Genomic DNA, 15,342 nt, shown 5'->3' with positions numbered 1-15,342 from the left:
TGTTGTGTGGTTTGTCTGAACACAACAAACGGCCACAAAGAGCTCAGTGGCGATTTTGAAATTGTGATGCTAGCTTTAAGAATATGTATAGATATATATTTGCTTAGCATAGTCTCTAGCTTAAAATTTGTAATTTTGGTGTTAGGTGATCGTAATGAAATCTCCATTATATAGTAGTCACATCTAAAAAAATGCTACATTACTGAAAATTCAAAATGGAAGAACCAATGAACAATATTGCATTACACAATAGAATGTTGTGAATGTTTTAAATTTTAGCAAGTTAACACATTTTTATTATGAAAAGCTGTTTTAGTTATATCCAGTTTGGTTTTATACCCAGAATCTTATGGTATATTTTTAACCCATTGACCCACTTGTGGGTTGCCATATTTGGTACAAATCCCCATGGGAAATTATTGTGATACATGATTCAATTATTATTGATCTAAGGTCAATGAAAAATTATTGGTTTGTAAATTAGATAGGGTGTATGCATGTACTAGTATGTGCATTACTATTTGGGTGATATATTGAGGACTATATACCGTCTTGGAGATGTATTCTGCATAATTTTTTTCTTTACATGTTTGAACATGCACTGATAACTTGCTGTGTTCTATTCCTCTTTTAAAAGAAAATTTGATAATAATATTTTTTCTATTAAATTCTTACCCATTTATGAATACCACAATCATTTTGCATGTGATAGCAATATTTTTGCTGAGAAATATCAGCTGAGAATATTTTTACAAAAGTAAATCTATAATATCATGTTTGGTGTCACATAAAAAAAGCCTACATAGACAGATACTGTATATATTGAAATTTTAGCAATGGTCTAATGTGTATGGTTTTTTTGTGTGATAACCTCTACACAAATGAAGTTAAAACTGCAAAAAATTCTTCCGTTTTCTGCCCTCCTACACTTTTGTTTCAACAGCAAACAAAAATTAAATCCCTGCCAACTTAAAAAGTAGATTTTACAGTAGATTTGATTCTCATCCTTAGCGCCTTGGAGAGCCAATGAGAATTGTCAATACTAATGTAGTTAGTAGGAGAGATGTCTGTACCTGCAGGCAGGTCTATTACATTTCCACTGTATTTCATCTGTACATGTATCAAATAAACACTGTATTCTGATGGTGAACTTTCAAGCTTTTTTCCTCCATGAAAAATTGCGTTATTGTTTTTGGCATGTCTGTGTGTGTATGTGTGTGTGTGTCCAGATATTTGTTGTCAGCATAACCAGCTTAAGGGAGCTTTTATCAACATTTGTGTGAACTTGGTATTACAGCAGAACTTTTTTCGCTGTTTTTGTATCTGATGTCCCTAGTCTTGACATTTCGGTGATAGATTTTAAGGAAGAACTGATGAAAGTTGTAACTTAATAAATGCCTCTATGTGTGGAGGATTTGGTGTGTCTGGACGTATGTGGTGTTAGTAGATTTGTGAATGCAGTTAAGTGAGAGAGACAGGAGTGGCTAATCTCCAAGCAGATCATACGGTAGCATAAATATCAAATGCTTAAAAAGGCGTTTAGCCGGCCTAGAAGGTAGCCATGCACAGTCCTACGCCGGCTACTATCTTATGCTACCGTAGGATCTGCTTGGAGATTAAGGAGTGCTGTCTTCCCAACGTCAGTCTTGTGGAAGTGACAGGAAGTAGAGCTCAGAGGTGGTAGAACTAGTACTAGTAGTTAATAAGAAATGACAGACGTTCCAGGTCATGGGGTCAATGGAAGAAGCTACTAATTCACAGGGAGGTTATTGTTTTTGGTCATGTCTTTGCTGTCTATTTTAGTCACATTCACTAAAAGTAACAGAAAGTGATCAATGCAATTTATGTTATGTTATGTTAATTAAAAACATTATTAGCACATTTAGTGAACTCTATTTTCTGAGGTCCTTCCCAGAAGAGGTTGAAGGCCTTTTTAATTTCAAACATAGGCATGCTCACCTTTTTCTATTGAAACCCCAGTCTACCTTTCCCTTAACCTATATAATGGTGTCTGATTGTCGTCTGTTCATTAGCAAAAGTGTCTTAAGAGATTAGCTTTAACCCGTTTATATCTTTAGTGGATAAAACTGGATTGGGATTCTACTCGCAGATAGATTGTAACAGTGGTAAACCTGTATTATGGTCGTGATGATTGATATTTTGCCAAGACGGGGCCATAAAAGACAATTATTACACGCTGTGGAAATGATTTATATTCCCCAAGTTGAGAGTTAGCCAACATAGTCGCTTTGCAGGATGCGAAATAACTAACGTCTTAAGGGAATGATATCTCACTAGACTGCGATACCATGGCCATGGTACGTTGGCGTACGTCTGACACCGCCAACGTGTCGGCAACAGGCACCAATACGTCGGTACGGTTGTGTGACAAACGGCTACAAGGGATCTAGATTGGATGAAAGCATCAACTTGGACTTCCAAAGACTCAGCTAAAGAGTTAAATGGGGTGGGGTGGGTTTTAGGGGGCGCACAGGCACTTACAAAAATGAGTTGATTGCTTCTTACAGCTTTGGTATTGATGTTAGTGATGAACGTAAAAGATAACCTACGTATTTGCCAGCTACATTAGGCCATGTTGTTTCGATAATATGGATGACATCCTCTGTGAGAACCCCAAAACTGTTGCGAGCGTGCGAAAAAAGAACAGAAACAGAAAATTGAACAGAACAAGAACAGAAAATTGGCAAAAAAAAGTAGCTTTTATGATGTGGCCAGAAAGGTTTTCAAATGTTAAATTGTTGAGCGTGCGAATGCCGCCACATAACCGCATCCAGACTGCCCTATAATTAAGTGATACAAGTACAATCATTCTGCACGTAACGTTACTCAAGTTACAGTTAAATGAAGTGAGAGTCTACGTGAACGTAAAGACCTTGGGCACATTATTTGAGAGACTCGGAATGGCAGAAACTACCCAAGGGGCATATCAGTGATGACAGAGGAGGTTGCGATTCTGCCAAAACGACGTCATAAAAAATGACGTATCACTATCTGTGGAAATCTGAGACCAGAAAATGGTACCAAACAGCCGCTGGAGAGAGTGAAATGGGGTCACCGATCCCCACCCACCTCCGTCAAACATAGAAGGATAGAAAGTGCAAAATAAAAACATAAATGACTTGCACTCTGTCATTGGTCAAAGCGCTAATTGTTGTCATCTCATTGGTTAATTGTGATTGGCAGTCAGAATCGGGGTATAAGAACGCCGACTGCGATGACTTGAAAACAGGTGCAGAGTTTATTGACCTCAGGATGTTTAGGCAGTTTTCCAAGATGCCAGAGAAGGTTGCGTTTTTTCCAAAACGACGTCGTAAAAAAAGACTTATTACTATCTGTGGAAATCTAAGACCAGAAAACGATACAAGATAGCCAGTGGAGAGAGTGAAATAAGGACACTGATCCCATAGCCCCGCCCACATCCGTCAAACGCAGAAATGCAAAATAAAAACATAAAGATGTAAATGACTTGACAGACACTATCTCATTGGTCAAAACGATGATTATTATCATCTCATTGGCTAAACTGCTAATTGTGGTTGGCAGTCAGAATCGAGGTATGAGGACACCGACTGCCATGACGTAAAAACAGGTGCAGAGTTTATTGACCTCAGGATGGGAGGCAGCGCTCCAAGATGCCAGAGAAGCTTGTGATTTTTCCACAACGACGTCGTAAAAAAGACTTATTACTATCTGTGGAAATCTGAGAATAGCTACAGGCTACAAGATAGCCGCTAGAAAGAGTGAAGTGAGGACACGGATCTCATAGCCCCACCCGCAAACTTAGAAATGCAAATCAAATCAAAAACATGTAAATCGAATAAATTGACAGATACTCTCTCATTGGTCGCCACGCTAATTGCCATTCTATCACTGGTTCACCTGATAATTGTGATACGCTGTGATTGGTCGATACGACTATAGCTATTCTCGCATTGGTTAAACTGATAATTATGATTGGCAGTCCGAGGATACCGACGGCGATGACTTGAAAACAGGTGCAGGGTTTATTGACCTCCTGTGGAACATCTGGGATTCCAGATTCTACGGGGACGTGTGTTATATTTGTGTTTTTATCAAAGATTATATTTAGGTCACTGGCATAAGTTTACATTCGTAAATCCCCACAGAGAGATCGACGTATAAGGCCACGGCAAGTAAATTTTATGGATGACATCCTCTGCAGACCCAAAGTCTAATGCTAGAGCGCGAAAAATAATATGCCTAAAGAAGCCTAAAGGTTGTAACATTAACTCTCATAATTCCACTGGATGCCATAACACCACAAAACATTGTTATAGAGGCCTTCTCAAGGTTTTCATAAACACCTAAATATCTGAAGTGTATATACATCAAGATTACTGATGTTGCATTGGCACATCCCTCTAAATTACTTTGAATTCATGTATTTTCCCATGTGGCATCCGGTGGAATTATGAGAGTTGACGCAATGGTTTGCTTTGTGCAAGTTTGTTGGAATTCTTGTGCACTACATGTTGTAGGAGGTATGTCCCTGTAGCTCAACAGGTAGCAACATCACAGTTGAGCTCCTGGTTCTAATATTTGATAACTTGGAGACCCCTTGGTAGGCATCTCGGTTGGGTTGCTCCCGTCTTCGGAAGAGTGGTAATATGTCGGTCCTGTGTTCAATCTATGTCTGCGATGCCTTGAGCACGTTAAAGGGGAAGGGCTAGCAACCTCATCCTGTAAAAATTATATCTTACATTTAGTATTTTCATATGACCATACTGTTATACGTCTGTATAGACTAACAGACAGTAGCAGGACTTTACTTCAAACAATGTCATCAGATACCCCGTAATCGAAATATATTCCATCGATGCCAGGCAAGCAATCGACACCAATATATTCTTTAATCTGATAACTTCCAAATATTTTCTTTCGAAGGTCATCGTCCTAAAAATAGCTCACGTACACATCCTGGAAGAACGATACACAACAGTGAAACACCCGCGCCGTTTCATCAACCAATCAACGACGAGCGAAAAGAGAAAACCTGATATGCATAGATGCAGATGCAGGTTCATTCCGGTCCAGATCTAGATGAGTGAAGAGGCCACAGCAAGTAAATCTGATGTATGACATCAAGGCGCATATTGATTTTTTTATGATTTAGAAAATGAAAAGAAAAACGAGCAAAAAATGTGGGTTCCCCTCCGTAGATGGTCTACATGACGAGAAAAATACCAGTATATACCAGGAAAATATGCCATGTGGTAGCATTGACTGTAGTTGTAGAAGTGACACTCTTGAAGAAGCTATGAGCGTAGATGTAGAAGCGACATTTTTTATGGTGGCTTTGAGTATAGTTGTCAACTAGCTAAGTGATACTAGGCCGCCAGACCAAAGTCACTTTGTGGAATATTTTTATTTATCGTTTGTGATGCCATGTGTTTTACTTTCATGCATCTTTTTCTTACAATATTTAACGTTATATAGTCTTTATCTTTTTTTTTTCGTTCTCTCGCTTTAAATTTAATGTCTATACAATATATATCATAAAAAATTTTTGCCATGGCCTTATACGTAGATCTCCTTGTGTATGTACGAATATAAACTTACGCCGGTGGCCTAAATATCATCTTTAACAAAAACACATAAACCACACATATGTCCCGAAACCCGAAGACTGTAATCTTTAGCTAAATGTACCACATTGGACCAAGCAAACCCTGCACCTGTTTTCAGGTCATTACAATCGGTTTCTTTATTTCACTCTTTCCACGCAGCGATTTTTCTTTTACCCAGCTTATTTATCTTCCCCACATTACGTTTAGAGTATGCAGAGTACGTCATCCATAAAATTTACTTGCTGTAGCCCAATAGGTCGTATCCAATTGGCGAGCATGCTCCCGGCGGCATCATTTTAGAGGGGGAGGGGGCAATAGCCACGCTTCTGCCAGTTGCCAGTCAGACATCAGAAGCCTTGGAGATACACTATCTCTAAACATTCTCTAACGTTTGACCAGCATAGGTAAAAACACGACGTTTACGTCAACGCCATCGTTTGCTTCCATCTCGTTGAAGCAATAGCTTGTGCCATCTTCTACTCGAAGAGCAAAGCACATTCATTGCCAACGCTATAACCAGAAGAAGAAGAAGACATCATGCCACGATCGCGCTATCAGCCTAGGAGACAACAGGATTTCGAAGCCCTGCGAGACGAGTGCCTGCAAAACGGCGTGCTATTTGAGGACCCGGATTTTCCAGCGTACGATTCCTCCCTTTATTTTACCAGGCACCATCCGAATCTCTCCAGGTACCAGTTTCAATGGATGAGGCCGCAGGTTCGTAACACTGTATTATGTTCATTGATTGTCTTTGAACACGTTTCGTTGCTACCATTCAATCTAAATATACAATTCCCCCTACAAAAATACTGCCGTAGCCATGTAATATTTTCAGCGTATCTACAATATAACCACCGCCACGTTCGTATCATTTTATACCAGTATATGTTCATTGATGTCTTCGACCACGTTTCGTTGCTATCATTAAACCTAAATATACACAATTTCTCCTGCAAAAATACTGCCGTAGCCATGTTATATTTTCAGCGTGTACAATATAACCACCGCCGGCCGTATTCCCAATATCCAGCAGCATACGTAGATGGGGTTTTCCAGAGCCAATATATTCCCATTCGGAATATCCTGACACGCCCACACATAATCAAAACACGACCGTTCTAATGAACAGCATATAGAATCGTGACCTGCCTCGGATTGAAAAATTAGGGTCACTGAATATCATTTGCAGAGAATATCTGTAAGGTTATGGTCTTAGTTCTGAAGAAAATTTTGCAGTGCCGTCTACTAGCGTACATTTTTAATGTGATATTTTTATTCCTACGTCTCACAGTGGCAAATGTCGAGAGTCAAAGTGGGAGCGCGAATTTTTGACTGTATGTGGTCAAGTCAATGATGCACATGAATAGAACGAAAGCATTCGAAGTGATTCGGAATTGAGACACATTTTATAGATTGTGCAGATGTTTTTACTGTCTATTATTATTTCTTTTCAACTGGGGCTTTATTAGGGTTAACCATTATCGTTATTGACCGACGGAAGAAATATCATATGATGATAATCTTAAGAGCATTTTACAATGGCACGTTGCTAGCGAATGTGGAACAAACAGAAACAGTAGCCAGAGTGCAATCTCATGATTTCCACAATTTTGTATGTTTTGTGTATGGTTAATCACATTTATAGACAGCCCGAAACAAAATATTCTGAAACTATACAGAAAATATATTCTAAACTCATACAGGAGCACCAAAACAAGGGTGCCTAGGTGCGTTTATGAGGGTTAGACATCAAGTAAACAATATTTAAAACTAGTGACGCTGAAGAAGAGTGATGGATGTCACTCGAAACGTCCGAAAGTAAATTTCCGTTTTTTATCCAGTTGTAGAGATTGAATTGCATTTGAAGAAGGATGCCCAAGAAATTCATACAAATTTCACTTTTAGAAATGATTGTATGTATTCCGTAGAACTGCAATTCCGTAAAGTTCGTACGAATACTTGGGCACCCCTGAAAAATCTCAATTTGGCAGGCAACTGTTGTTGTTCATGTGAAGATGGCATGTCATGGGCGAGCTATCATTTTACCACAAGTTATACCACTATGGCCTACTGCCCTGTATACAACGCCTTTTTAGGTCATCCATAAGTGTGTATTGCTGTTGCAAAAATCTCTCCGGATAGACAAATACTCAGGGGAAGCAATTAGCTTGAGAGCCTAGCGGTCGCTCTAAAAATGGGCAATCAGGAAAAGCATTCGTCAGATTGATAAGCCATATGACTGCTAGGCCTAGGGCTAAGGCACCCTCAATCAAAATACAACGTACGAAAATAGCACGGGGGTAGACAGTAACAGTGATACGTCCGATCTTTCGCATGATCCATCTCATCAATTCGTCTTTCCTGCATGCTCCGCATTTCGTTGTCTTGAGTGATAAGCGAGGGTGGGTGTAGGGTGGAGTATAATACTCAATGGCACTCCACTACGTGTACATATTTCTTCCACTGCTTCCAGAAAAGTAGTTAAACCCAACATGCTTAGATTTTAGCTCTCAGCAGTACATATCATCAATAGAACAGCCAGTTGTTTCTACTTGTCACCATTGTTATCTATACCAAAGTCTTTTATTTTCTGTATGTTTACTACATATTCACTATGTTCCATGTTGCAATTAGCCCTCGGGCAACAACTTGCAAAAATAAACTTTCAATTATGTTGCTGGATTAGTGTGCCACATTGCGCCAGGCGTTCGCAAAGTGGCGCAATTTGTGATCTGAAGATGCGATTTAAAAAATTCTAAAATTTCAGGCCAGAAGAAAATTGATGCATCAATTTGACTTAAATCAAGTTCCCGAACGTTTTGTGTAGAAAGTCACTCAGGGAATGTTCTTTATAAAATTTAACAAACCTTGCTGCCTATATTGCCCTAATTGGCACAACTTCGGTTTCGGAGGATAAAGCTGGACAGATATTAATCTTGTTAACAAGTAATTACGCTGATTGGTTACATTCATCTAAATCTAAATTAGATAACCAAAGAGTTCGTTCATTCGTTCAAACCCGTGTAGTTCCTAGTAGCACATGAGGCAGCAAGTTTCCTTGTTGAAAAAGTTTAAACTTTGTTCCAGTTGCAACACAACAGAAGAAAGACTCACCATTGGAACAAAGTTTAAACTTTTTCAACTATAGATTCTACCGACACAGATGAGCTTTCATTTGGTCAAGTTTCCTTGTTGTTTCAGGAGTAGGGTACATTTTTATAGAGAAGAATTGCTAGCCCTTCCCCTTTAACGTGCTCAAGGCACCTCCTCGAATACGAGACCTTCATTTCACGTCCCTTCCGAAAGATGGGTGCAGCCCCAACCGAAATGCCCTACCCAGCATTGGACCTGGGTCTCCTAGTTGCAAACTCATTGGAACAGGGAATACCCGATACATGAAATGTCCAGAAATCGACCCCATTCGTACAGTGGTACATCCCAAGCAGAGCGTGGTTCGCGAAAATGTCCTTTTACGAAGAAATTGACTGCAGGAGGACTGAATTAATTAGGTTTAGAGGGTACCGCTACATTGAGCTAATTACATTAGATTAATGCTGTATATCTATCATGCGCGTGTAGAAACAGCAGGTCGACTAGATTATCACGCAGGCTATTGCAGAACTTGCTTTGTGAGGCATAAATTTTACAATTTCGTGCTGAGAATTGTGCGAGATATAATTTCATGTGCGAGACAATGGCCTTGCTGTTGAAATGTTGAACCTGGAAGTAAAAAGGTTTGAATCCCAGACAGCTTGAGATGTTGTGCCCCTGGAAAAAACACTTATCACCAATTTTTGTCACTCGACTCAGGTGATACTGTATACATTTCCTTTCGTTATCAACTTCGTAATCCATTTCGTACTTTCTGTACACTCTATTTCGTTCCAATTCGTTCCAATTCGTTCAATTTCGCACTTTCGATACACCCTGGTACAGGACGCACTATGAGATAGTATGATGTTGAAGAGCTGTCGCTGCTGTTGCCAGCGTTGTTGTTTCAGTTGCGGCGGTATCGAAATAAAGCGCGTGAGCATGGTCTCCGCTCACGTAACCTCATGAAAATAGACGGGTGACATATACCAACAGAAACGTATAATTTCTCAATAAATCATCTTTAAACACGGTTAAAAACAAAAAGACAACCACTGTAGACGACCATCGCATCTTTGAGGTCAAGCTGACAAAGTGTGTTACAGTTCAACGTACAACAAGTTAATTTTTTTTCATCTTTTCTTGTTGTTGAACGAATGAAGACATCAAAAAAGGGTGTTGGACAGTGTCAGGCGGGAGGTCAACTCGTCTGCCGGCGGGGTCAATGTCAGAAATACTCTCTGATACTCGTGGGAAAAGAAGTTCAGATCGAGACCAAAGCAGTGGCGGTGGCACCGGGGCAGGGGGGCGCACCCCTCCCCGGAAAAATATCACGGTGTTGCATCGCCCCTCCCCCCTCAAAGTCAACTCTAAAGTATTTGTTCACCAATGAAGTGCCATTAAATTTAGCTGAGTGCTACCTTGCCTCTCAAAATGTAGGCAATGGCGTTTCAGAGGGTTAAGATTTGAACATTTCCTTGGACCTCCTCTGAAAGCGCTGTCTTTTGCATAGACGCCGTTTGATTTTCAAATCAAATTGTTGGTGTTGATACGTCAATTTCACTGCAATACTTTGCTGTCGAGGCCTCGCCAAGAGGAAGTACTGAAATATGGTCTTAATCTAATTTGTTCACCATTGCCAATAATGTCGAGCTCTGGAAACGTTCCAACATGGGCAAATGACATGTCTAAAGCCAGGGTTCAACATAGGAATGAACTCTGGAAGTCATAATAAAAATGTCTATTTTGGTACAGATATTGCAATAACAGACCTGCCCTGATATTCAATTTCAGGACGGCTGACTCTTTATTACGAGCGTACGTCGTACGAGCGAAATCTTGAAATAGTTGTGCAAATGTCGTAATAAAAAGTCAGCCGTCCTGAAATTGAATATAAGAGCAGGTCTGTTATTCCAATATCTGTACCAAAATAGACATATTTATTGTGACTTCTACAGTCCATCCCTATGTTGAACCCTGGCTATAGACATTTGCACAACTATTTTAAGATTTCGCTCGTACGACGGTCGTACAATGAGCACGTAACGTTTTTAGCCGAATTAGGTCATACAGATAAAACATGTAATCCATCTAACGCGAAGGGAATCATAATCAGAAAGAATTATCACAACTGAAGTTTGACTAAAAATGTTTCTTGGCAACAAATCATTAATAGACAAATCCTCGGGGGAATCTTATCAAATTGAATTCCATATTTCCATTAGTTGATTACATTATTGACCGAGTAATTCAGCACCACCCATTCTTTATCAATGTAGAACAGAAGTATAATTTGGATAAACGCTAAAAGCCGAAAGCAGTCCTTCTTTATAAAAATCAATCGCAGCCACATATGTCTATCCGGAAAGGTCGGATATTAAGTTACGCTGGGTCAAACCCCGGTATAAGAGGGTTACGAGTGTATACATGTAGGTCACTGAAGGGGGGTAACTGACTGGACTGCGCCAAGTTGTCAAAGGCATTTGAAAAGTTTTCCAAACTGGTGCGTTTTATAAGAATGTTTTCAGATCTTCGCAAATAAATATGGCGCAAATGGATAAAAAATGACGAACATACTTAGCTTGTATTACTGCACATCTTCCTTTGGTTAATTTTTTATCATTGATTGTACATCAGTTTCGTATAGTAATACGTATTTGCGGAGAGTATAGAAGAGATTCGGGAGCTTTAATACGGCCGGATACAATGCTATGACAGAAGATAACAAAAATCTAAGACGACCTACTGGTATAGATCGTAAACCACGCATATGTCATATAGCAGCTGCAAAAATTATCCTAAAATCAGAAGGGCACGACAAGAACTTGCCCTTCATTCTGTATCAGTGCAATCTTCGCCCGGCATGACTTAATAAGGATGTTAAGGTCCAAGCTCACGAGTCTGTCTTATCTCTTATCTCTAAAAAGATTGCTAAAAATGATCGAGAGGTCCGGTGTCAAGCCAAATGCCTGCCCCTGTCAAAATATTTGCCCCCGCAATGCATGGGGGGGGGGGGGTCCTGTATACCTGAGGGCAGAGTTGTGTGTTACGCATGTGAGGCGTGGAAATTTTCAGGCAGAATTATGAGCCGATTTTGTGAGGGGGTCAAACTGTGAAAGGCTAACCTAACCCTATTTCTAAATCCAACCCTAACCCTAAACTTAGCCATCACCTTAACCCTAACGTTGTCCTAAGCATGTGAAGCTGGTGTTTATGCCGAAGAGCGGTTATACCGGCTATTCAGACACAGATACATAAGCCAATTGCGACAACCTTAACTCCGCACTGGTATAGGGAGCAAAAAATCTGGCAGGGCAGATATTTGGTGCGACACCCGTGTCGTATTTGCATACCTTTCCCTAGGCTGGGTTATCCAAGGTTTTGGTCGGAAATATTTTACGGTCCGATTACATAGTAGCGAATGTTTAATCGAAATAACACATCACACACACACACACACACACACACACACACACACACACACACACACACATACATACAGACAGACACAGACACACACACGCGCGCGCACACACGCACGTACATGTACACACACACACACACACACACACACACACACACACACACACACACACACACACGCACATACCGACATACGTGATAAATATTGGTATCGTACTGTATTGTCGGAAAGATATCTGCCGCCAAAATCATAACCAAAGCATATCTAGGCAGGACATAAGATTAAAATGGAGTTCAGTTGCAGTTAACCTTCGTATTGCCACCACCTACCCACGTACCAAATATTATCACAATCCATCCTTGGGTGTTGTTAACGTTGCCGTCAAATATCAGGAAACACCCCCCCTCCAACAGACATACCCAAAACAATCTGTCCATTTTTCCTTGAGGTAAATATGTACTAAACGCCTCATAATAGTGACATCCCTTCTGTTGTTACAGGACATCTGCGACAACCCACTGTTCATCAGCGAGGGTGTGAGTCGGTTTGACGTGGTACAGGGAGTTGTAGGTACGTCGTTTAACTCAACTTCAACTTGACAAACAGATTTAATTTATCATAGATAAACTCACAACCGTGCACTTTTCTGTATACCAAAAGTTCTTTATTCAAATCCACACACAGCATTTTCATGGCCAACGTTTTGGTGACGCCTGTCACTATCCTCGATCAGGGCAATGAAGAGCAATGATGACTGGTTTACTTCGTACTGCAGTTAGGTGTCGCTGCTATAGTGTTACAAATGCGGTACCAAACGTATTTGCATACATATTTCCAAGGAACAATACTAAGATATCAAACAAATGTAAGAATGCGGTTTATGGAAATAATGTTTGTGGTCGTGAATAGAAAATTTTGTAATACAGTCATTTACCAATCTGATGAAATTAAAACGCAGGTACACTTTTGCCACACAACGCAATGGCGTGAATTGATATACTGTTGTGACATACATATCTATGACTTCCTCACGTAACATTTAGAATATGATTCCTACTAGATACAGTGTGGTAGTATTGCGTGTAGGTATCTAGTAGTTATAGACTAGTATCTCAACTTTGCTATAACTATGTACCCTAAATACTTCAGATTGTTTCAAGTTATATCAACGAACACGTTGATGTGTCAAAATGTAAGTTGAACTCAGGGGAGTTGTAGGATGAGAAGAGGCCTGGAATGCCTGACTTTATTTTAAGAAGCTCCAGTATTTCTGATTCTATTTCAAAAGAAAACGTCGTCTCCAGTATTATACTTTTAAGAAACAAATGCACTTACAACCGCGAGTACAAACTTCCTAGTCTTATGAAAGAAGACTTTACATAGCAAACGTTTTGAACAGACTTGCTTCTTCTACTACTACCTCTATGAGGGGGCGTCAGAGATATTAAACCACAGTAACGGGTCGTATATATACGTGCCAAATAAACTGTGTCGCCGCCCGTCCCTACCTCCCTTTCCAATATCGGTGGAGTGAATGAGGCAGTGTACATTCGAGTCCATCGTCCGACATTGAATAGAGACGGGGGACGGTACAGGTTACCTGACCCGATGCTACGTGTCTCTGACGTCACGTTTCGGAAGCTGCAGTAGAAGGATTCATTTGAACAAGGGGTGACGGTTTAAGCTGAAAATTTGCTACGTTTCCTGGTCTTAGTTCAACCTCCTGGTATTTCAAACAGGTGACTGTTGGATGCTGGCAGCTACAGCTGCTTTGACCACGCTACCAGGTCTGTTCAAGAGAGTGGTTCCTTCTGGACAAGGGTTCCAAGACAAGTAAGTGAACATTATTTTTAGGTACTGTAGCATTGCATTCCGACACCGCCTTCCTGAACGTAGCATTGTGATATAACGTCCTTGGACGGATATAGTCAGCCGTCCAGGAGTAATGGTCCCAGGAAGGAAGGAAAGAAGGAAGGAAGAAAGAAAGGAAGGAAGGGTGGATGGAAGGAGGGAAGGAAGGAAGGAAGGAAGGAAGGAGCGAAGGAAGGAAGTGGAGCAAATGAAGGGGAGAATCACTAACTTCAATAGCCATTAGGAAATTCACAAAAACTTTTCATGGCGGTATTGCTAGTTCACCTTTATCCACGGTGTAGCTTATATAATACGTTGTTTTAAAAACAAGGCATTTTGACAACATTGCAGTTTGAAACCACCGTCGGTTGACTTGATAACCGTTAGAACCCCCACCTTTTAAAAGCAATGGATAACCGTTACACTCTGCATCAAGGTCAACTGGTCAACGTTATGACATTTTCGATTTCTTTCAGTTATGCTGGAATTTTCCACTTCAAGTTCTGGCGGTACGGCGAGTGGATTGACGTGGTTGTGGATGACCGCATCCCCATGGTCATGGACCCGGTCCAGGGTAGGCCGGCTTTCTTCTCACTGCACTCCGACCAACAGAACGAGTTCTGGAGCGCCCTGCTGGAGAAGGCTTACGCTAAGTGAGTGTAGATTTACTGTTTTATGTTATAGCTTGGCCGCGATAACGTTTCATAAGGGTGTTCAAGACCGGGTGATAACTGGGGTTATCACACGGGCTTTTACTATTATCATACTAGTTTCGTGATAACTTTCGATACGGGTGTTCAGGGCCGTGTACCGGGTAATAACTTGGGTTATCTACGGGTATTCAGTACCGAGTGATTACATTGGCTATCACATAGGTTTCTACTGTTATCACACGAGCTTCGTGATAACGTTCGATACGGGTGTTCGGGATCGGGTAATAACTTTGGTTATCACATGGGGTTCTACTGTTATCACGCGAGCTTCTTGATAAGGTGATATGGGTGTTCAGGACCGGGGGAGAGCTTGGGTTATCACATGGGCTTCTGCTGTTATCACATGAGCTTCCATAGAATTATCCGAGTGTGTCGTTTTCGATATTTCAAATTAGAACACCGGATTCGGACGATGGAATTGCTGTTGCTACAATGTTTCGGTCAAGGATACGGAATTTATCAAATTTTGGCGCATTTCGGAATAAAACGTATTTTCTCCAGTATATGCTTGACAGAATTATAATTACAGTGACCGTTGATCTTTAGATGAGCACAATAAGGTATTTCAAATTTGGTGTATATTGGATACTGTAAACGCGTATTTCATACATGGAATGTAGTCTCCAAGCAGATGTATTACACTTCAGAGGTCCCC

General features: G+C 40.5%; 1 protein-coding gene across 14 annotated transcripts in view; it reads left to right on the top strand.

Moving 5' to 3' along the window:
* The first annotated feature begins 5,915 nt into the window (after positions 1-5,915).
* The window catches only part of LOC118414965 (calpain-B-like), a 102,000-nt gene continuing 92,573 nt past the window's right edge, over positions 5,916-15,342 (top strand). For all 14 annotated transcript variants that reach the window (XM_035819324.1, XM_035819318.1, XM_035819321.1 and 11 more), the window contains exons 1-4: positions 5,916-6,326; positions 12,624-12,693; positions 13,863-13,956; positions 14,451-14,627. In XM_035819324.1, the coding sequence (XP_035675217.1) occupies positions 6,147-6,326; positions 12,624-12,693; positions 13,863-13,956; positions 14,451-14,627 (521 nt within the window). In that variant the 5' untranslated portion in view covers positions 5,916-6,146. The remainder of the gene's footprint in view (positions 6,327-12,623; positions 12,694-13,862; positions 13,957-14,450; positions 14,628-15,342) is intronic.

This window comes from Branchiostoma floridae, chromosome 4 (genome assembly GCF_000003815.2).
Source record: "Branchiostoma floridae strain S238N-H82 chromosome 4, Bfl_VNyyK, whole genome shotgun sequence".
NCBI classification, from domain to species: Eukaryota; Metazoa; Chordata; class Leptocardii; order Amphioxiformes; family Branchiostomatidae; genus Branchiostoma; species Branchiostoma floridae.
This window is presented reverse-complemented; position numbering and strand designations above follow the sequence as displayed.